This window comes from Oncorhynchus tshawytscha, linkage group LG10 (assembly GCF_018296145.1).
Source record: "Oncorhynchus tshawytscha isolate Ot180627B linkage group LG10, Otsh_v2.0, whole genome shotgun sequence".
NCBI lineage: Eukaryota > Metazoa > Chordata > Actinopteri > Salmoniformes > Salmonidae > Oncorhynchus > Oncorhynchus tshawytscha.
This window is the reverse complement of record NC_056438.1, coordinates 50,314,776-50,339,265: the sequence shown is the minus strand read 5'-3', so window position 1 is coordinate 50,339,265 and position 24,490 is coordinate 50,314,776. Positions and strand designations below refer to the sequence as shown.

Sequence of the window (24,490 nt, the reverse complement as noted above, 5' to 3'; positions counted from 1 at the left end):
GCCAGGACATCCGGATTGGCAGAGTGTGCTAAAGCAGTGAATTAAACAAAGGGAGGAGTGAGGAGGCTTCTAATGTTGACATGCATGAAACCAAGGCTTTCACGGTTACAGAAGTCAACAAATGAGAGCACCTGGGGAATGGGAGTGGAGCTAGGCACTGCAGGGCCTGGATTAACCTCTACATCACCAGAGGAACAGAGGAGGAGTAGTATAAGGGTACGGCTAAAGGCTATAAGGACTGGTCGTGTAGTACATTCGTGAACAGAGAGTAAGAGGAGCAGGTTTCTAGGTGCGGCAGAATAGATTCAAGGCATAATGTACAGACAAAGGTGTGGTAGGATGTGAATACAGTGGAGATAAACCTAGGCATTGAGTGACGATGAGAGAGGTATTGTCTCTAAAGACACCATTTAAACCAGGTGAGGTCACTGCATGTGTGGGAGGTGGAACAAACAGGTTAGCTAAGACATATTGAGCAGGGCTGGAGGCTCTACAGTCAAATAAGACAATAATCACTAACGAAAACCGCAATGGACAAGGCATATTGTCATTAGGGAGAGGCATGCGTAGCTGAGTGACCATAGGGTCCAGTGAATAGCTAGACGGGCTGCAGACACAGCTTTTCACACCGCTAGCGGGCTGGGGCTAGCCCAAGGGCCTTAGAGGGACGTTGCGACGGAAGAAGTCTATTGTAGCCCCCTCGTGCGGTTACGTCGGCAGGCCAGTCGTGATGGATCAGCAGGGCTCCATGTAGTAAAAGGGTCCAGGCCAATTGGCAAAATAGGTATAGTAGCCCAAGAATTTGGCTGATGGACCTCTTCAGCTAACAGTCCGATATGCTCTAGACAGCTAGCGGGCCGCGGCTAGCAGATGGGCAATCAGGGGACGTCGCGACGGAGGAGGCTGTTGAAAAAAACCCTCAGGCGGATTACGTCGGTAGTCCAGTCGTGATGAATCGGTGGGGCTCCGTATCGGCAGTAAAAGGGGTCCAGGCCAATTGGCAAAATAGGTATTGTATCCCAAGGAGTGGCTGATGGACCTCTTCAGCTAGCAGGGAGATGGGCCTAGCATAGGCTAGCTCCAGGCTAATTGGTGCTTGCTTTGGGACAGAGACGTTAGCCAGGAGTAGCCACTCGGATAGCAGCTAGCTAGCTGCGATGATCCAGGTGAAAAGGTTCAGAGCTTGCGGTAGGAATCCGGAGATATGGAGAAGAAGAAGTCAGATATGCTCTGCTTTGAATCGCGCTGTGCACACTGGCAGGAGTTGTCCGGGCTAAAGGTTGACTACTAGCTAGTAGCTAGTTAGCTGGCTAGCTTCTGTTGGGGGTTCTGGTTCTAAAGTAAAGAAAATAGCAGATTCATACCACATTGGGTGAGGCGGGTTGCAGGAGAGTATGTTGAAGTTAAGGTTAAGAACATTTGTAAAAAATATATGCGAAGAAAAAGGATATAAAAAGATTGGGACACGACAAGACGAAGACAAATACGCCTGACTGCTGCGCTATCTTGGATTTCCGGCTATGCAACGACATGACAGTATTCATGAAACATAAAGGAAAGTTAATCTTACAGATGGTGCCAGCATAAGGGCTATGAAAGACAGGATGATGAAGGATGGAAGACGATTACATTCCGGATGGACAAAAACAGTAGCTCGCTAACAACAACCAACTACTTCTTTATTTGTCTTCTGCGGTCGCGAAAAGCCAGTGTAGTCTTTTGTGACTACTTATTTACTACCAACATCAAGTAGTAAAGATCTACCTATTTACTACTGAAAACACTTTGTCCTACTGAACACTACAAAACTCTACTTGCGTATCCTGAGTAGTGCATAAACTACACATTCACTAAACAATCCCTACAAGTCTACATAGTCACTACTGCACTAAAGTGTTTGTGCAGTAATTCAGTCATTTTTTTTTCATAAGGTGGAGGTGCCTTACAACTGGGCTTACTCTCCCAGATGACCTGCTAGGCTCTACTGCTGACACCTTCATCCTGTCATAACGCCCCTTTGGAGCAAAGGAGCATACGCAACAAAAGATCACTTCAACCCCAGCCTTTCCATCAAATCCAGCGGTTACGACAGTGGTTATGAGAAGGCGCTTATGACAATGACACAAAAGCAAATCTACATGGTAGTCGTTGCCTGTTTGATGTTACGAAACAAGTTTAACAAAGGAAAATAACTGGCCAGTTCACACTTCAGAACAGACACCCAATAAGGTAGGGGCCTGGGTGGTATCCAAGAAACCTAATGTAGCAGATGTAAAAGAATTGCCTGAAACTAGATCCCCTACATACTGGTCTTGACAAGAAGAAAACAACTGTTGGGGGGAGGTTCTGTTCTACACTGTTTAACCAATCACTAGGAGTATTGGAGTGTTGCCTTGTTAACATCCAAAAGATAAAGTCACGTCACAGGCTCTCTTTCCATTTCCCCTGCAAACTGGAGGACCCGGTTGTTGGGGACTCAGCAGAGGCTAGTATCCAATAAACACCCACCAGACCAGCCCAACTTAGACTGAAATCTAATAAGAGATCCTGAGTCTAGCCCGACTCAAGACACATTAAGCAGATTCAGAATGGGATGACACTGTTGGGAGAGGGATTGGACTGAGAACATTAGGCTGAGGGCAGTCCTTTTATTCATTTTTATTTTTTATTTAATTAACCTTTATTTAATTCGGCAAGTCAAATTCTTATTTACAATGACGGCCTACCAAAAGGCAAAAGGCCTCCTGCGGTTGACGGGGGCTGGGATTTAAAACATTTAAAATCATAAAATATAAATATAGGACAAAACACACATCACAACAAGAGAGACAACATAACACTACATAAAAAGAGACCTAAGACAACAACATAGCAAGGCAGTAACATATGACAACACAGCATGGTAGCAAGCAACACAACTTGACACTAACATGGTGTCACGTCCTGACCTTAGTTCGTTTTTTATGTCTCTGTTTTAGTTTGGTCGGGGCGCGAGTTGGGGTGGGCATTTGATGTTTTTGTTCTATGTTTTGTATTTCTGCTTTTGGCCTGGTATGGTTCCCAATCAGAGGCAACTGTCAATCGTTGTCTCTGATTGAGAACCATACTTAGGTAGCCTGTGATCCCACTATGATTTGTGGGTAGTTGTTTTCTGTTTTGTGTATTCACCTGACAGAACTGTTTCGTTTCTTCCTTTCACTTTGTCATTTTGTTTCGTGTGTTCAGTCGAATAAATAATTAACATGGACACTTACCACGCTGCATATTGGTCCGATCCTTCCTACTCCTCCTCAGACGAGATTTGTTACACATGGTAGCAACACAACATGGCAGCAGCACAACATGGTAGCAGTACAAAACATGGTACAAACATTATTGGGCACAGACAACAGCACAAAGGGCAAGAAGGTAGAGACAACAATACATCACGCAAAGCAGCCACAACTGTCAGTTAGAGTGTCCCTGATTGAGTCTTTGAATGAAGAGATTGAGATAAAACTGTCCAGTTTGAGTGTTTGTTACAGCTCGTTCCAGTCGCTAGCTGCAGCTAACTGAAAAGACGAGCGACCCAGGGATGTGTGTGCTTTGGGGACCTTTAACAGAATGTGACTGTCAGAATTGGTGTTGTATGTGGAGGATGAGGGCTGCAGTAGATATCTCAGATAGGGGGGAGTGAGGCCTAAAAGGGTTTTATAAATAAGCATCAACCAGTGGGTCTTGCAATATACAGAGATGACCAGTTTACAGAGGAGTATAGAGTGCAGTGATATGTCCTATAAGGACCATTGGCGGCAAATCTGATGGCTGAATGGTAAATAACATCTATCCGCTCGGGAGCACCCTTACCTGCCGATCTATAAATTATGACTCCGTAATCTAGCATGGGTAGGATGGTCATCTGAATCAGGGTTAGTTTGGCAGCTGGGGTGAAAGAAGAGCGATTAGAGGAAACCAAGTCTAGGTTTAACTTCAGCTTGCAGCTTTGATATGTGCTGAGAGAAGGACAGTGTACCGCCTAGACATACACCCAAGTACTTGTATGAGGTGACTACCTGAAGCTCTAAACCCTAAGAGGTAGTAATCACACCTGTGGAGAGGCATTCTTCTTACCAAACCACATGACCTTTGCTTCTGCAACAGACCTGCTGAGGACATGCCAAGCGTACGTTGCCAAGACTACAGACAGTGAACAAACAATATCGCCTTTGACCAAACTACGCTGTAAAGTTGTGTCTGCAGTATGTGAGATGGTCATGTGTGGCATTGGAGACACTTTCATTGAACACTGTTGAAGTGCTCCTGTATCTCCAACTCGATCTCATGGCAGCTTGTTTTGTTGAGTCGTCTTCCTACAGCCACACATCGCCACTTTTATGAAAGATAAAGCTGTTGAGCCATTTCTGGGATAATTACTGAGCAGGTGGTCAGTAAGTCGGGGTGGAGAAAAACATACCAACGAAGACTCTGAGGCTTTATGTGGAGGTATAGAGGAGGGTGTGGGGGTGGAGGGGACGTGTGCGCACAATGTGTATGCTTCATCTGTGAGGAGGCCTATTGTAAACGAGCTTAAAATAACTGCAGCCAATAAAAGAGCATCGTTAGCTTTGCATCGCTGCCAGACGCTTTTGATGTTGTAACCAGGCAAAGATGTGGCAACATGTGATAACATGCTGCGTTCCCATCCCATTCCCTTACCATAAACACATGACGTGACCCGTCTTTGTGTTGGAGAGATGCTAAACACAAGGACTTCCGATGGCTCGGTTGATAGGAACACTCGTGCTTGCAGCAACAAAGTGGAGGGTTCAAGTCCCACATGGTACCACATAGACTGAATGTGTGAGGAGACTGTAAGTTGCATTCTCATATTACATTATCATAACTGATAATAAAAATGCAACTGTGTGTTGTGATCTGAGCAGCCTTGGTAGACCTCAAGAATGTCATTATTTGAGCCACACAGTGATGAGGGGTGCCATATCTAAACAGGCCAAGGAAGCAGCTGCCAACTGTAGCGTGTGTGTGCTTATGAATGGAGCGGCTCCACGCCTGCCCTCTAATTGATATATCTCCAAAGCGCTAGATCAGCAAGCCCTCGTAATGTCGATATGGAGCGCTTTGCGGGCGTGTTTAGGGTAATGAAATATTTTGTGTATGAAGAGTGGGTGGGTGGCGGGCGGGTTGAATAAAGAATAAACAATGCATAAAAAAATATATAAATGTCTAATTCTTGTGCAATTCATATCTATAGGCTACATTGAGGGTTTCCTTTCATTATTTTTTTATCTGGCATTAGTGCGTAGTCTAAGCCTAAGCTTTAGGGCCTTATTGTAGCGTGCCAAATATTGTTTTAGTTTTTATGTGTTTTTTTATTTAACTAGGCAAGTTAGTTAAGAACAAATTCTTATTTACAATGACATCCTACTCCAGCCAAACCCAGACGATGCTGGGCCAATTGTGCACCGCCCTATGGGACTCCCGATCACGGCCGGATGTGATACAGCCTGGATTCTTGCACTGAGATGCATTGCCTTAGACCGCCGCACCACACTCCAATTGCCAATTGCTTTTGGGAACTTGGGCAGAAAAAGATCATGTCAATCCACTGACGAAAAAAGGACAATGTCGGATTTTAGAAAATCTTTCAAAATGGAGAGTTGAAAATAAGAAGGGAGGGCCAGAACATTAGCCGAATGTTTGGGAAAGATTTGGTGAAGTGTCCGCTATGTTATGTGTGATGATTGTGAGGCGCTAAACAAATTCAACAGTCACAAGATGGGGACTTCGAAATGGCACGTCAAGGGAACTGCTGGCTACTGTTCAGATGGGTTAAATGAAATCTGGACACTGACACTAGGTCTGTAACCTCTCATATAGCCTAATATAATATATTAATCATTTCTTGCAGTAAAATTATACACCAAATGTACATTTGTACTCGGGAACAGGAGTGGAGAAATATTCTTTCTTTCTTTAAGCATCTTGAGAGAAAGAATGCACGGTTAGGGACCGTCTGTAAAGATTCTATCTTTATCAGCATCATAAAAGCTGATAGTATTTCAACCACATTAAATACGCATCCAAGCAGAACTGAAATCTCTCCAGAAACATGTTTTCACAGCTTTTAATTTCCTTTAAAATTATGTCATTTGGAATGTAATTGCATTTTCTCTTTGGTCCCTAAATGTCTTTGCTGCACGAGAGAAGAAGAGATGAAAGAGAAAAGCCTTACCAATGTCAACTAAATTGAAGCATTCATTCTGCTGATTTATGACATTATTCTGTTGAGCAAGGGATTATTTTGTATTCTAGGGCAACAAGTAATGACAGAAGAGAAGCTGCATGTACCTAATTACATTCATGTTGACTAACAAATAGCCTACCAAAATGTTGGAAATTATAAGCAGAAACATAGGCCGATCTAAAAAGGTCTGTAAAATAAATTGCTGCGCTATCTCTGACTGTACAACACATTTTCTATTTTTGTGGATCAGGGTCGGGTGCGAGCCTCAGATTTTCACTCATAGTCGGGTGGGTGAACAAACAAGCTGGCCCTCGCATCACTACCCCATATCCAATTGGCTGGCTCTAATGTTCCCCGCAGCCAGACTCCTACGGCGCTTGATGAGGAATCAGTTCACCACACATGAATGAAACGCAGCACTGTAAACCTAAAGCAAACACAGAATTATTAAAAAAGCGAAGGTTTCGGCACTTCAAATATCAAGCGCTGCTATGCTTGGCATTTGATCTGAGAGTCTTAGTTGTACACACACACACCCTCGTATCCCCCCCATCCCCTGGTCAGCACTTTGAAGAGGGAACGGGCCTGACCCAAAGCAATCTCTTCTGGACCACTCCAAATAAAAAGAAACAAACAAGACTTTAGAGCAAATATGGTTGTGTTGAATTAGCTGGGGGTAGTGGAGTTGAGGGCGAGATGGAGGAAGTGAGTGAGAGAGATAGAAAAATAGAGGGTGACCAATTAGATGGAAAACTAAAGGAGAAAAATGTAGAGCACTCAATTTAAGGGGACAGTCAGACCTAGAGGCCTTGGTGGAAACACAGACCAGTAGACTTCTCTACAGTACAGTACAGTATGGATGGAAACACAGCAACACATGCCAGTCATTCCAATCTTATGCCTCTGCTCTCACTTTGTCCCCAATCACAAACACACATATCAGTCCAAACCTCACTCTATCCTCTAGGCCTGTCAGCTGCTGTCTATACCCTGCCTGCTGCAATTTCACTGCATGTTGTAAACGCTTGTCATGCAGCGGCTCAAATGCTTCCATTCAGACTGGTGACATCTTCACAAGGCCCAGTCCCCCTGCGTTGTCTCACAAGGGGCTTACAACCAGCTAACAGCTCTGCCTGGAAATTACATGCACCGTCCGTTGCCCGGGACGACGCCACCGCCACCAAAACAAACATATTGAGTGGTTTGGATGCACCTCTAGGTATGTTCGACGGGAAGGCTATCTGTTGCTCTTCTCCCTGTTACAGCAAACCGAGTCAGACAACATTAAGTGGCAGTGGCCTCTATCCCTGGATGTGGCGCAGAGCGAGACACAGCCTGCCAGTGGCTGTGGTTTGTGTCCACATCGGTATTAGATGTCACATGAATCTGAGTCATCTCTGGAAGCAGCTAGTCATCTGCTCCGTTTCAAAGGACACGGTTTCGAGGAGAGGGCAAGCCCGAGATCAAAACTCTTTTTTTTTTTTACATTCACAATGTTCTTATTAAATTGAAATAGAATTCAATCCAGGCATGGAAACCCTCAAGACGGGAAACATTATTTCTGTTTCCCAAACTTTCCAAAGGCCTTAGAGAAATGAAGACGTTACCGCAGATATTTGAAAAATGGAATAGCTAATAAGAGCAGAATAAAGAGAAGAGAGGCTCGGTTGGCCTTGGTGATGATAACCACCTTGTCGTCTAAACATTCCGATGTGTTATTTTCACATGTCAAGGCATGAGAAGGACAGAGGAATTAGAAGGAACGACAGACAAATGTTACCACACATATCACAAAGAGAAACAGAACCACAGGGAAGAGAAAAGAGACAGGAGTGTAGCCCTGCTGATGATACAGATGTATGATGATTTGAACGTTCAGTCCATGAAGTTGCTTGATCTGAGGTTAGGCTATTAGTTGGCCAAAATTAGGCTACATGAAAAGTGCAATACTGTTAATATACTGAACAAAACTATAAATGTAACATGTAAAGTGTTGGTCCCATGTTTCATGAGTTGAAATAAAAGATCCCAGAAATGTTCCATATTTACAAAAAGCTTATTTCGCTCAAAATGTTGTGCACAAATTTACATCCGTTATTGAGCATTTCTCCTTTGCCAAGATAATCCATCCACCTGACAGGTGTAGCATATCAAGAAGCTGATTAAAAAGCATGATCATTACACAGGTGCACCTTGTGCTGGAGACAATAAAAGACCACTATAAAATGTGCCATTTTGTAACAAAACACAATGCCACAGATGTCTCAAGTTTTGAGGGAGCGTGCAATTTGCATGCTGACTGTAGGAATGTCCAACAGAGCTGTTGCCAAATAATTGAATGTCCATTTCTCTACCATAAGGCGTCTCCAACATCGTTTTAGAGAATTTGGCAGTACGTCCAACCGGCCTCTCAACCACAGACCAAGTGTAACCAAGCCAGCCCAGGACCACATCTGGCTTCTTCACCTGTGGGATCGTCTGAGTGGAGAGGGGGGTGCTGAGGAGTATTTCTGTCTGTAATAAAGCCCTTTTGTGGGGAAAAATGTATTCTGATTGGCTGGGCCTGACTCCCCAGTGGGTGGACCTGGCTGCCAAGGGGTGGGCCTGGCACCCATGGCTGCGCCCCTGCCTAATGAGTTTATTTAAATTGTCTGATTTCCTTCTATGACCTGTAACTCAGCACATTGTTTTTATTTGTTGCATGTTGCGTTTATACTTTTGTTCAGTATTTAACCAACCGTGTGTTAGTGCAGGCTTTCAGTTAAAGTGTGTAAATCATGAAGAACATCTGCCTTTCCTTCATCAAATTAAGATCCTATATATATGTAAGTGCCTTGTTTCTCTCCTAGCCATCACCAGGGCTAAATATGCTGACGACCTCCTTCTGTTTATCTCCAACCCTGATACCTCATTGCCACGTGCCTTATTTGTTCTTAAAAGGTTTCGATCAATCTCAGGGTACAAGCTGAATCTAGGCAAGAGTGAGCTTTTTCCTGTAAATAAAGGCTGCTTTAAAGTGCTCTTTACAAGTTTTCAGTTTAGGATTGTCCGCGATCAATTCACCTACTTGGGAGTTAAAGTGACAAGGAAATATTCAAATTTGTTTCAGGAAAACATTGTTGCTCTAGCAGACAGTTTGAAACAATCTTCTACTTTTTGGAATTCGCTACCTCTTTCTCTTATTGGAAGGATTAATGTCATTAAAATGAGTGTGTTGCCCAATTTAATTTAAATGTTTACCCATTTTTATTCCAAAATATTTTTTAATTCACTGGATCAAACATTCATGTATTTTATTTGGGATGGCAAGGTACCTCAGATTGGGTAGAAAACATTTACAGAAGCCTAAGGCATTGGGTGGTTTAGCTCTACCAAATTTTCAGACATACTATTGGGCTGCAAATTTCAGCGCAATATCTCCAGACTAGGAACTTTGTCAGAGCTAACACACCTGAATTTCCCCACAGGCCTGCAAATACAGCTATAGAGAGCATCTTGGAGCTGAACAAGCTTCCTAGGGGCGCAATTTCAGATGTATATGCAATCATTAATGACTTACAGAACACTTCTTTGGTGCCTTTAAAGACTCGATGGGAAAAGGATTTGGGGGAGGAACTTGGGGAAGACACCTGGGAATCTGTGCTGCACAGGGTGAATTTGTCCTCTTTTAGCACTAGACACAGCCTCATTCAACTCAAGGTGGTTCACCGTATCCACTGGTCCGGGGCCAAACTAGGAAGAATATTCTCTGATTTTGATCCTACCTGTGTCTGATGTAAAACGGAACCAACCACACTGTATCATATGTTTTGGGGCTGTCACAAACTGTCAGCTTTCTGGGAATTAATATTTAAATGTTTCTCTGATATATATGACACTGTTATAGATCCGTCTCCCCTTACAGCCCTTTTTGGAGTACTGCCCATAGGTACCCCCCTTTCAAGAATCCAGTCGGACACTGTTGCTTACACAACTCTTTTAGCTAGACGGCTAATACTACAGAACTGGAAGATGACAGCTCCCCCATCTTATAAATATTGGGTGGGAGATGTGTTGTGCTCTCTGAAACTAGAATTGTTTTAATTCAATACACGTGGGAACCCCAAACTGTTTAATGAGGCCTGGGCTCCATTCCGGTCTTACTTTAAACAGTCCATCCTCTGATGGCATTCCAATTAAAACTAAAATAAGTCTGTATTTGACTCCCCTGTGACTTAAGGGTTGGATGAGCATTTCTTTGTGGGGTTTTTTTTGGGGGGGAGGGGCATTAAGGTTGATGAAGTGCTTATTGATTGTGACCTGCGGATGCCTTGTTCATCTTGCCGGGTCAGAGACTAAAATGTGCGCTTGTTTTGCCCTGTTTGTATTTTTTATTTTGTTCATGCTTACATAAAATAAAAATGATTATTATTTAAAGCATTGTAAACTTCATTTTTGGTCCAGTGGATGGTCGGTCTGTGGCCATGACTGTCTGTGAGTGGTTGCATTTCTCCACCCCTATCCCTTATCTGTTTACAGGAACAATGGTGAGGTGTCTGCTCTGTCACTGTACTACAGATTGCCCTTTAATTTAACCTTTGTAGCCTTCTGCCTGGTGTGTTTAACTTAACTTGTCTAAAGTACGGTATCTTTAAAGCAAAAAAAAAAATATTGTATTTTTTCTAGTTGAGTATATAATTTATTTTGTTCTGTGTTGTCTTGTGTGTAAAACTGAATAAACAGAGTATTTTATTTTTTTCATATTTTTTTTATACATGCCTTTTGCGGCCCGGAGTGCTGCTTTGTGTCCTTCTCCCTGAGTGTGCTGCGCAATCCGAAGCGTCTCTCACTCACATGACTCTCTGTCACATCATCGGGTATTTCTCACAGGCTACAAGTGAAGACAGACACATCAGGGACCCAACTGTGCCTGTCCTTATCCAATTCTGAGGTGCATATTGAAGATATTGGAAGAACTGTCCACATTTACTTTTCGTCAGCCAACAACATGAGTAGGTCTAACGAACAGCAAAAGCACTAGCCTATGTCAATCTACTATTCCCCCATAGTACAAAAGTTGACATTCTAATCTGTGCGAGAAATAAATATTCCAAACATAGTCTGGGACTGTTGTGGGATGCGATAGATCCCAAATTAATACAACCACTAGCATCAACAAAAACTTGTTTTATGCAATGTGGCTGACGCAACTGATCAGAATGTTTAGCTTAAAATGTTGATAAACTATTAGACTATTTCTTCACATTATAAGCGCAGCAATGTTCCATTAGCGGAATACACCATTATCAAAAGTGACCACAAATGTGATTTTGCATGTAATGCTTTTATTATAAAGGGGCATTTTTATGGTGAAATTATCTTCCCCAAACTTGAAACTCACAAGCTGCTTATGTATTCCAGTGAGACTCTGCACCCTTTGTAAAGTGGATTAATGTGCTTCATTTTAAGAAGTTATTTGGCCACTTTAGTTGTGATACAAACCTTATCAAAATGTATAGGCCAATGGGATAGGCTACATGAGGTGTGTGACTATGAATCGAACAAGTTGCATTAAAAAAATGATTGTTTCTTATGCTGGGCATCATTCACAAGAGATAATATATAATGCACAGGCTAGTATTGTCACCCATCAGACTATTCTTGACTAATCTTGTCTTTACATATACTAAATAATATATGTGTGACATTTGTTTTGATTTAGAATGAACCATTATCATACACCTGTAACAAAACAGGGGAAGCAGAAAAATGCCATCAATGCACTTAAATAGCAAATGGAGGACGCTTTTCCCCGTGGTTTATTTCCATGCCAGCCAGGTAGGCTATACTCCTGTTGTAAATATAAGCAATGTGCTTAATATTAGGAAAGTTGAGAGATAAAAATGGTAGGCCTAGCCAATAGAAAGCTGATGGGATCCTCCTCTTTTTATTAGCGGCCGTCACTCTTTTCTCCCGCAATTACACAGCCTATAGAAATGTTGCGCAACATGAGCTCATGGGCTCTCATGAAGTGTTTGATTAGATTTTCGATTACATTTGCACTGATGTAAGAGTGATTAAAAGGACAATAGAGTGCTGAGTAGCAGGCAGTTAGCAAGTTTGGTAAGCTACTAATGACCAGCAGCAGCATCAGAGCTTGGAGAAGCCTAATTACAGTGACTAAATGGTCATGTGGAATTTGACTGCCTTCATAACTGGTGACCGCCAGTGTGGCGTTAATCATACGGTCACCACAACAGCCCTAGGGCCGACCAAGGTCCACTGTCAACCAGTCGCCTGTGCCCAAGACATCAACTCCCTCCTGCCCACAGGTCTAGCCAACTACTCTAGTATTGGCACCATCGTCACCCACATTGGCTTTAACTACATTCGCTTTAGGCAATCTGAGGAACTGAAGAAAGACTACAACACTCTCTTGAACACCCTTGTTGGCAAAGGGAAGAGAATAATCTTCTCTGGCCCCCTGCTGTGCTTTAGAATGGGTTCGGAACGTTACAGCCGCCCCGCTGCACTAAATGAGTTCCTGAAGAAACTTTGCAAAGACAGGAATGTCTCCTTTTGTGACAATTTTAACTTGCTGTGGGAGCAACCAACTCTCTTTAAAAGAGACGGGATTCACCCTGACCGCAGGGGTTCCAGGATTATCAACATAGCGGCCTGCGTAAGAGACTGACGGTCTGGGTTTGGTAGCACACTAGTCCTCCCTGACATAATAAGCAACAGAGGACATGGATATCGTAATATATCCCAGAGAAATAGAAGTGCAGTCAATGTAAGTAACCTAATCTATGTTCCTATGTTCCTGTTCCTCGGCTCAAATATAAATGTCTACCTCGGAGCAGCCTCTCAGAATAGCACTAATAACATACAAGCAACCCAGAAAAGGACTAAAAATAGCCCATATTATTAACATTTGTAGCCTGAGAAACAAGTATCATGAAATTTACAACGTACTAACATCAGAAAACATTCATATTCTGGCCATATCTGAAACACTTAGATAATTCCTTTGATGATGCAGTAGTAGTTATACATGATCATAGAATATATAGGAAAGATAGAAATGCAAATGGGGGGGTGTTGCCATGTATGTCCAGAGTCATATTCCTGTTAGGCTGAGTAAGGATCTCATGTCAGAGGATGTGGAAGTAATATGGCTACAGGTTCACCTGTCTCACCTAAAGCTTATTCTCATAGGATGTTTCTATAGACCACTGAGTGCTAAAAGTCAGTATTTGGACTATATGTGTGAAATGATTGATAATGTATGTGATATCAACAGAAAGGTATTTTTTGGGGGGGTGACCTAAATATTGACTGCCCGCTCAAAAAGAAGCTTCAAGCTGTAACTGATGCCTGCAATCTGGTTCAGGTTATCAGTCAACCTACCAGGGTATTTACAAACAGATCAGGAACTAAATCATCCATGTGTATTGATCGCATCACATCTAATGCTGAAGAAATGTGCTCTAAAGCAATATCCACACCCAGCAGATGTAGTGATCATAATATAATAGCCATATCTAGAAAAACCAAAGTTCCAAAGAGTGGCCCTAAAACTGTGTATGAGCGATCATACAAGAGGTGTGTAATGATGTCACACTTGAAGAATTTGTGAAACTGCTTCTTCCGGTTTACTGATAGGCATGCGCCCATTAAGAAACTGACTGTTAGAACGGCCAATTCCTCTTGGATAGATGATGAATTTAAAAACTGTATGTCTGAGAGGGATGAGAGCAATGAGAATAGCAAATAAGTCTGACAACACAGCAGACTGGCAAACATACAGTAAATGAAGTCATCGCTAAACATAAAGAAGAAGAAAAGGTACTACGGAACAAATATAAATCATATAAAGAATGATCGTAAAAAAAAAGCTCTGGAGTACTTTAAATGAAATTCTATGCAAAAAAGCGAACAGCTCCATTTTTCATTGAGGCAGACGGCTTGTTCATAACAAAACCCTTTGATGTTGCCAACCACTTTAATGCATTTTTTGTTGACAAGATTAACGTGTTACCATTGCTTAGCAAACTTTGGGGGGAAAAATGTGTTTGAGCAAATCCAATGTTATTTTACAGAAAACAAATGAACTACAGACTGTCAGCATGCTTATAGGAAAGGGCACTCAACATGCTCAGCACTGACACAAATGACTGATGATTGGCTGAAAGGAATTGATCGTGAGAAGATTGTGGGAGCTGTTTTGTTAGAGTTCAGCTTTTGAATATCATTGATCACAACCTATTGCTGAAAAAAAACGCAAGTGTGACAGATTTTGCATCCTCTGCCTATTCGTGGATTGAGAGTTACCTATCGAATAGAACACAGAGGGTTTTCTTTACTGGAACCCTCTAATTCAAATTGGTTTGAGTGCGGGTTACCGCAGGGCAGCCGGCTTAGACAATTGTTGTTTTGTTTTTACTAATGACCTTCCACTGACCTTGAATAAAGCCTGTGGGTATATGTACTCTGACGACACAACCGTATACACGTCGGCTACGACAGTAAAATAAATCACTGACACCCTTAACATAAAGCTCCAGTCAGTTTCAGAATGGATAAACTAGCAATAGGCTGGTGCAACATATCTCATTGTTTATGGGACAAATCACTCGCTCAATGCTAAACCTCATTTAGATCTTCTATTGAATAATGTGGCGATTGAGCAAGTTGAGGAGACTAAATTGCTGGGCGTAGCCCTAGACAGCAAGCTGTCATGGTCAAAACATATCGACTCAATGGTTGCTAAAATGGGAAGAGATCTGTCCATGATAAGATGTTGCTCTGCTTTCTTGACATCTCAATCGACCAGCCTGGTCCTACAGGCCCTAGTTTTGTCGCACCTGGACTACTGCCCAGTAGTGTGGTCATGTTCAGCAAAGAGGGACATAGGTCAATTGCAGTTGGTCCAGAACAGAAAAGCACGGCACTGCACTTAAATTGTACACGGAGGGCGATGTCAACAACATGCACGTCAATCTCTCCTGGCTCAAAGTTGAGGAGAGATTGACTGCATCACTATTGGTCTTTGTGCGAGCTGTTGATGTGTTGTAGGCACCGACCTGTCTGTTCAAGCAGTTGGCACACAGTTCAGACACTCATCGGTACAACACAAAACAAGCAATCAGAGGTCTCTTCACAGTCCCCAGTCCAGAACAGAAGCTGGGAAATGCACAGCGTTAAATAGAGTCATGACTAAACGGAACTCTCTGCCATCCCAGCTAACTCAAGCTAGCAATAAAAACAGATAAAAACCAGATAAAGGAACACCTTACGGAACAACGGGGACTGTGAAAAGACATCTGCTATTTCTGAAGTGTGAGACAGAGATGATGTAATGTTATGTATATTATTTGTTGTGTTTTGTTTCCTGTTTGACCCCCAGGATCCCCAATTAGCCGCTACCAATTGGGGATCTTGGGGTTCAAACCACCAGCTCTCCCCGGGGACTGACTGAATCAAATCAGCATAGCTGCTGGATACAAGCCCAAACCACAGTCTTCACCACTTGCTCCTTAAAGAGATTTGGGCCAGAGTCAGATGAACTTGTGGATACCATTATTATGTCTCTGTGTGCAGTTTGCAGGAAGTTGCTAACTAGCGCTAGAACAATTGCTGGAAGTCTATGGGTATCTGCATAGACTTCCAGTCATTACGCTAAAGTTAGTTAGCATTTGCTCACAAAGCTACCTCTAACTTCCTTAATAGTTGACACGGAGACATAAAAAAAAAGTAGCCACGTGTTACTCGGACTATGGGGAAATAGATAATGGGCATCATTGTCATAATCCCGAAGTATCCCTTTAAGAGCACCAGATAGTTTATGCCTCAAAAAACAGATCTAGGATCAGGTTTCCTAATCTTAGTCATTATATGCTAACCAAGAAAGCTGACCGTGGACCTGTGGTGTAGCCAAACCTCTATAAGACGATAATGGCCCTACTGCTACTGTCGGCCTAATGTTCCATACAGATATGAAGACATACGGTAGATGGTGTCCACAAGCCTATCCTGTATCAGCCTCAAACTTGCACTCAACTTCGCTTCCAATTATCTGTTTCGTATTTGTTCTGAATAGGTCCAAAAGTATCAGACCTCAACATCACGCAGGCATGAAATTATTAAGAGAAATCTGACTTCTGAGGAAAACATCAGTAACCTTGTCTCTAGAGAGGTTCTAGTCCGGTGTTTCCCAAACTCGGTCCCGGGGACCCCAAGAGGTGCACGTTTAGTTTTTTCCCTAGCGCTACACAGCTGATTCAAATAATCAAAGCTTGATGATGAGTTAATTATTAGAATCAGCTGTGTTGTGCTAGGTACAAAAACCAAAACGTGCGCACCTTGGGGTCCCCGGGACCGAGTTTGGGAAAAGCTGTCTATAGTCTATGAGAAACTCTCTCCTCCCTCTGGTTTTCTCCAGCTCAAAGCTTGGGCTTCAGAAGTCACGTGTCTCACTGCTGAGCGCTCTGACAATGAAATTAGCAAAATGATTCATTCATTTCTCAAGGCAGAATGTTTGCTTGGTAAGCAGCTGGTTGGGCCTGTGAAATATTTAAAGATTTTAAGATTCTAGTTATTTATTCAATACTATTGCCAAGTTGATACAGGGATGCTTGGCTGTGATATCAAATCATTCTACTTAATTACACCGACTCTCAGCATATGACTCCTCTCAACCACGTGCGCTCTTGACATGAGCATGATGAATGACAATACCGACTGTGAATCTAAATGTCACGAACTCCTTCTCCATACCTGTGCATTTTCTTGATCGAAAGTGATGACAAATGAGCTGTGTTAGCCTTCTGAAATGCGTAACACTTCTCATGTACCTGCAGAATTGTAATTTCAATAGGCTAAACGTACAAGAGCAACAGCGTTTAGATGTGAATAGGCTACACTGAACTAACACTACTGGAAAGCAATGCAATAGAAATGCCTTTATATTTGAGTACAAAACTATCAGTCGACATGATCTCGCTGCAATGTGCAGAACTAAATGTTAACCTAGCCTGTCACTGTTGACCCGCGGGAAAGGCAGACAGTTACCTGTTCCAGGTGTCTCCGGTACCCACTTCAGCGGACCGATCTGTCGCACCTGGAAGGCGGTCTTCACCTCATGACAGCTGTAAGCGCCAACATCCTCTACTTTCAGCAGAAACAGAACAGCCAGCCAAATCCAGCAGAAGTTTACACGTGTGCATATTGCTCGGAACATTGCCGCATCTCAATCCAGGTATCAGTAGGTTAGTGTAAATCGATGATTTCACCGCCGGTTAAGAAAAGGTACGACACAAATAAAATGGAGCTGTTGTTACAATTAAACGTCCATGACACGAGGTCTGCATCGGGTTCTCACATTATTGGTTTTAATGCATAAAGGCCCTTCCACACTGAGCCTATAGGATATTGTCTTGAGGAGGGGAGAGACGGTATTGTAGTAGACGAAGATTGGTAGACGTCCCACACTCAACAGGCGCTGTTCGACTGCGTGCATACTTCTCTCCCCCAAGCCATGCGCTTCTCTCCGAAGCTATGCACACGCGTTCACTCTCCCCCCACCCTCTATGATCAGAACGGGTGTCAGATATGAATAAATAATATCTCATTTTCAGGTTGGGCTATTTCATTTCATCAAAGATTTTCTGTAGGCTATATTTCAAGTGTCACGTTTTTAATGGCACGTGCACACAGTGAAATGCCTTTCTTGCAAGCTCTAACTGCAACAATGCAGTAATCAATAACAATGTAATACTAAACATAACATATGGCTTCATGATGGATTGTGCATTGACATAAAACTATATCTAGTGTTCCCATATGGTCTAGACTAGAGTCTCGAGAGTCTAGACTCATTGGTGGGTCACTGGCGATTCCTTTTAGGTCATGTTGAAATTTTATCAATGTATTAGACCTGGGAAATCCATAGCCTACACTTTAGATCTGTCACACCCACAACACAACGAAGGAGACCAAAATCAAATCAAATGTTATTCGTCACGGTATAAAATGTTCATCGAAATGCTTGTGCGCTAGCTCCCTCAACATTGAAGTACAATAAGCAATAATCATAGTCAAATAAAAAAATAACAAGCAGAAGAGGTAGGCAGCCCTAGTATGCTCAATAGCCTGATATGTACATAATATCGAATGGGCACACACCGGTTGAATCAACATTGTTTCCACGTCATTTCAATAAAATTAGGTTAAACCAACGTGGAATAAACGTTCATTTGACGTCTATGCCCAGTGGGTTGGATATTTATATTTGGTGTATGGCCAATATACAATGGCTGATTTTATGCACGACACAGTGCCTGGATACAGCCGTTAGCCATGGTATATTGGCCATATACCACAAACCCCCGAGGTCCTTTAAGGCTTTTATACACTGGTTACCAACTTAATTAGAACAGTAAGAAGTAATTTTGGGGCATACCGGTGGTATACAGTCTGATATACCATGGCTTTCAGCCGATCAGCATTCAGGGCTTGAACCACCCAGTTTATAAAACAGTATAGATAATGACATCCTATTTAACCCAATAAAGGGCATGGTTGATTCATTCAAAATATACATCTTTAATGGAATTCAAAGTGTCACTTGAGTTTGACAATCTGACATATCAGGCTTTATAAAACAACTTTTATAAAAACATTTTAAACAATTATTTATTATGCAAATAGGCCTATATGGTCTTAGGAATCAAATTCCAGGTGACTGAATAATATTTTGGTGAATGGTGACAGTGAAAAACTTACCCGAACACGCAGCTGTAAATGACTATTTTGCCTGAGATTATGGAAAAAACTAACTTTCTGACAACCATGCTGGAGCAAATACAGGACTGTTTAGTGTACTATACTGCCCTCAGCTGGTGAAATTGCAAAGCACACAATTTATTTTATTTAACTAGGAGTCAGTTAAGAACCAATTCTTATTTATAATGACGGGCTACCATGGACTATCCCTTTAGACCAGGGCTCCACATGAACTTTTTTTCGAGACTTGTCATTCGGGTAAGTAGGACTGATTCTTTACATGTCCGAAAACTCAAGTCACTCCCACCCAAAAAAGCAAAAACAAACATCTGTGACACCATGGGCCAAAGAGGTGACTTAAAATTGTGTGGTATGATGCAAGGTACCACTTCGCAAAATAACATGAATTATTATCACTGGTATTGACAATGGAATGCTGCTAGTCTCTGATACCATGTATTATATATCTCCTGCGTTGTGGCCTTGAGCAAGGCACTCAACCCCCCACAAAGTAAAATACTGCACTGACAGGCTACTGATTAAAACACATGTGGTCCGTCAATCCTCCATCTGCAGAGCTACTGGGTGTGCAGGCTTTTGATCCAACCCCGCTCAAACACACCAGAGTCAGTTTATCAAGGTCCTGCTGAGCAGTTGATTTTATTTTTTATTTTTTACAATGTGGTGTGTTCAACTGGGTTGGAACAAAAGCCTGCACATCCAATAGCTCCCGAGGACTCTCCGGGATGGTTGACCACCCTGCAACACTACAATTACAACCAAATAGGTTTTATGTCTTTATAAAAAATGATTCCCTCATTCAATGAACCAGGGATTAAATGGCTAGGGTGGGCGAGGTAGCGAACTAAGACGTGTATCTATTTGTAAGGTTAAAATATTCAGCGTTCAGGGGAGATCATGACAGCATAGGAGTTACTTCTCAATTAGGCTATTCTAATCAAATGTTTTTTTGACTTTGTCAGAATTACATGGCCAGTATTGAATAGAAGAGAATCCTAGCAAATTTTGAGCGCTTGAGAGACTGTTTTACAACCGGGTATGCAGCGTTGGTTTCGTCAACCGTCACCCATATCAACCGTGTTGGCCATTTGCGGTTAAAAGTTATTTTAGGACATCGGACACGACATGAATACATGCTAATAGCTAAATAGTTAACTATCGAAATAACCCTGCCAAACTACACAATATGATTTGAATTGGCTATCTAGAATTGGCTATCTAGTCTGTATATCATTATTTGACCTGCTGCGCAAATGTATCTCTCTCTCTCTCCTCTGGCAAAAGTCCACTGGCGCACACACCATGAACTTTCCAGAATTTTCATTGATGAACAAAAATATGATATAACTTGGCAAATAACTCACCAGAAATTAACACAGTGCAAACGCTGTTCCTTCTGATCTCAAAAACGCATCTCTCGACGTCATGAAAGACCCCTCGTGCCTTTCAATTCCTACAATAATTGTACTCCGATTTTTATTTATTCATCATACAAAATCAACAATTTACATCCATCCCTACATCAAACATTTAACAAAACAAAACACAGGTCTAAACAAGAAGGTAATAACTATAATAAATATAACATTTTAAAAAACGACAATTCTAGTGCAATTGTATTCACTCAGAAAAAAATATGATTCAGGAAGATGTTATTCTTGTTGTTATTCACAAGGGATAATGTTTTAAGATTATTCAATTCAATCCACAATATTTGTAATTTTGGTATAGAATTCAAAAAATGTTGTTTGTGTATAAAGTATTTGGCAAAAAATAATTGTTTAAACTCCCAATAATTTCAATTTTTCATTGCAATAGTAACATATTATATCCTTCATGTCAAAAACATGGGTAGTGTTCATAATGGTAAATAATTATGGTAATAATGCCGATATCATCAATATGTATTAGGAATCAAGGTAAGACCCAGATGCAGACTGTCAATGTTTATTATAGCAACAGGGGCAGGTAACAGGTCAAGGCAGGCAGGGGTCGATAAAGTATAGGGGCAAAGGTACAGGATGGCAGGCAGGGTCAAATCCGCCATAGGTCAGTAATCCAGAGGTGGGCCAAAGGTACAGGACAGCAGGCAGGTGGGCTCAGGACAGGCAGAGTAGTTGGGCAGGTGGGCTCTTGGTTGCAGACGGCGATATGATTGGTTTTCGCAACCAGAAATTTCCTGGACTCACCGTTGGCAACGAGACACATCCTATACCTGCAAGGGGCTTTTGACTATCAACATTTTATGTAAAAAAAAATATATATATTGAATATATGTGTGTTAGTGATACACTGTTATTTGTCCAAATCAAAATAAAGGCTAAAATAAAGGCTGTTTACTGAAAGAAAAACATGCTGCAGCCTAAATCATTGAGAGAACACATGGCAGAATAGTTTCAGGCCACCCCATCCCTGCCCTTTGAATACACTGCATGCCATGTCAATGAAACAGAACTCAGGGCTGGATGGATAAAAAGAAAGCGATAGAACAGAACAAAGTAAAAGAGAGTAAAAACCACATGACCTAGAATAAAACTTCAGTATTTTATTCTTATTAACACAAAAATGAGCTGCGTTGGCCGGGAATCGAACCCGGGTCAACTGCTTGGAAGGCAGCTATGCTCACCACTATACCACCAACGCTTAGCTGAAATTTACTTCGGAGAGTTCAGTTTTTGAAAGTGATATAAAATATATTTCTAACAAGGTACATGAAGCGGTGAAAGGGTGAGTCACACAAAAGATCTTATTTCACTGGCAGGGAATCGAACCCGAGTACACAGCTCAGAAGAAAACTACGCGAAACACTGCGTATCTAAATTAGCTGTAACTGTCCGCTTTTGAAAGGGTAAGTGAAAGAAAGCCTACGTTTTACATTACCAGATCAATTTCATTTTAATGTTAGGCTAAACAATCTTTGCATTGTAACACACCCTTTGCATTATAGCACCTCTACAACCTACCATTAGCCAATTGAAGTGTTTGAATTTGATATAAAAACAATTTCGGCAGACGACAAACACTAAATTATGTTGCCAACATTTTACTCTCTGTGGGCTAAAGAGACTGTTGGTAAAACTACTGCCCCCTGTGAGGATCGAACTCACGACCTTCAGATTATGAGACTGACGCGCTACCTACTGCGCTAAGGAGGCTTCTGTTAAAGCTGATAATTACATCATGGAAGAATGGTCATGTACATTTCGTTGGACCCTATACACCATGTTTAACCCATGGCGCCGGAGGGGATAGCTGCTGTTTTACGGGCTCCTAACCAACTGTGCTATTTTGTCATTTTTGTATTTTGTAATTTTTTAAAATGTTGTTTGTAACTTATTTTGTACCACCACTTTGTCTGGAGACACAGCCCTGCTCCATGCTCTTTTAGCAGTTTTTGTCCTGTAACTCCTGGAATCCTTACTGTCCGTTAAGACAAGGCTTCCATTTGGCAGTTTTCTGAACCTGGGCTCCATGTCTGCTGTGAAAATAAAGGGGAAAGTTTGTATTTAATAAGCATAAATAATATACATTTTAATCAGTGAGCAGACTGGATTAATAGATGGAACAATAAAATGAAGTATATCAACTGTAGCTACTTGTGTTGTTATCTTTATACCACAAACAGACACACCAGCATAAGCAAGAGCATAGGATACGGCTTGTACCTTTTGATTCATAATTAACATGATGACCCTAGCCTATTTGATATCAAGACAGTGTTTGCCCTATAGCTATGTCTAGTCCAAATAGCTACATTAAAAGAGAAAAGAGGTTTTAAAAACAACTCTTTTTTTCAAAATACACTGTTTAGATTGCTAGCTATTGTAATAAGCAAATAATAACTCCAGTTTAGTATGGAAATAGTTGGGTTAACAGACTATTTTGGTCAGAGTCATCGGACGTTAAACTAGCTGACGTTACTTCGATAACATGTGTTGGTGTCAAAACACCAGTTCACTAACGCGTTGGATAACGTTACTGTAGCGACACTGTCACTCTTGATAACCGTGCAAACATATTACTGCAGCCTAATACACTGATCTTACCTGCTAGATATTCTGATCGATGATGATGAATGAAAACGGCAGACAACAATAATTGTAGCTAACGTTACTCCAGAAAAGAAAGATATCTCGCAAAAATAACCTGAGAGGAAATGTGTTTTTCCATGGTCTAATTCTAGCTTTTAAAGGTCCCGCCATAGCTCATAGTAAACGTTACTTCAGAAAATAAAGATAACTCCCGAACAAAATTACCTGAGAGGAAATATATTTTTCCATGGTCCTCTTCTCGAGTTTAAAGGTCCGGCCAAAGCTATATCCTCATTGGTTAATAATTGATTACTTCTTGGTTGCACTGGCATCTCGGATTGGTTGGCGAGTGCAATTCTTGGTAACGTCCTGGTTGCGGACGGCAATATGATTGGTTGTCGCAACCAGAAATGTCCTCGACCCACGGTTGTCAGGGGGTGCCAGGGCGGCTTGCATCAAACTGAGTGTAATGGGTCCTAAGTGTAGCTGATGTAGAGTCAGGCGGATGACAGCAGATATGAGTAATCAACATACTTTTACTCAAAATGTCAAATATACACAGTAACAAATACACGCACACCATTAATCAAATCAAATCAAATGTTATTTGTCACATACACATGGTTAGCAGATGTTAATGCGAGTGTAGCGAAATGCTTGTGCTTCTAGTTCCGACAATGCAGTAATAACGAACAAGTAATCTAACTAACAATTCCAAAAAACTACTGTCTTATACACAGTGTAAGGGGATAAAGAATATGTACATAAGGATATATGAATGAGTGATGGTACAGAGCAGCATAGGCAAGATACAGTAGATGATATCGAGTACAGTATATACATATGAGATGAGTATGTAAACCAAGTGGCATAGTTAAAGTGGCTAGTGATACATGTATTACATAAGGATGCAGTCGATGATATAGAGTACACTATCTACGTATGCATATGAGATGAATAATGTAGGGTAAGTAACATTATATAAGGTAGCATTGTTTAAAGTGGCTAGTGATATATTTACATCATTTCCCATCAATTCCCATTATTAAAGTGGCTGGAGTATAGTCAGTGTCATTGACAGTGTGTTGGCAGTAGCCACTCAATGTTAGTGGTGGCTGTTTAACAGTCTGATGGCCTTGAGATAGAAGCTGTTTTTCAGTCTCTCGGTCCCAGCTTTGATGCACCTGTACTGACCTCGCCTTCTGGATGACAGCGGGGTGAACAGGCAGTGGCTCGGGTGGTTGATGTCCTTGATGATCTTTATGGCCTTCCTGTAGCATCGGGTGGTGTAGGTGTCCTGGAGGGCAGGTAGTTTGCCCCCGGTGATGCGTTGTGCAGACCTCACTACCCTCTGGAGAGCCTTACGGTTGAGGGCGGTGCAGTTGCCATACCAGGCGGTGATACAGCCCGCCAGGATGCTCTCGATTGT

General features: G+C 41.8%; 1 protein-coding gene and 2 non-coding genes across 3 annotated transcripts in view; all 3 read right to left on the bottom strand.

Moving 5' to 3' along the window:
• Nucleotides 1–17,810, bottom strand: part of LOC112259590 (glypican-5-like) — a 222,053-nt gene extending 204,243 nt beyond the window's left edge. The window contains exon 1 of the mRNA XM_042328696.1: nt 17,297–17,810. Coding sequence (XP_042184630.1) covers nt 17,297–17,465 — 169 coding nt within the window. The 5' untranslated portion in view covers nt 17,466–17,810. The remainder of the gene's footprint in view (nt 1–17,296) is intronic.
• Nucleotides 17,811–21,601: 3,791 nt separating this feature from the next.
• Nucleotides 21,602–21,673, bottom strand: trnag-ucc. The gene has a single exon. It is a non-coding gene; the product is annotated as a tRNA-Gly (tRNA).
• A 439-nt stretch (nt 21,674–22,112) lies between these two features.
• trnam-cau lies at nt 22,113–22,185 on the bottom strand. The gene has a single exon. It is a non-coding gene; the product is annotated as a tRNA-Met (tRNA).
• Nucleotides 22,186–24,490: the final 2,305 nt, after the last annotated feature.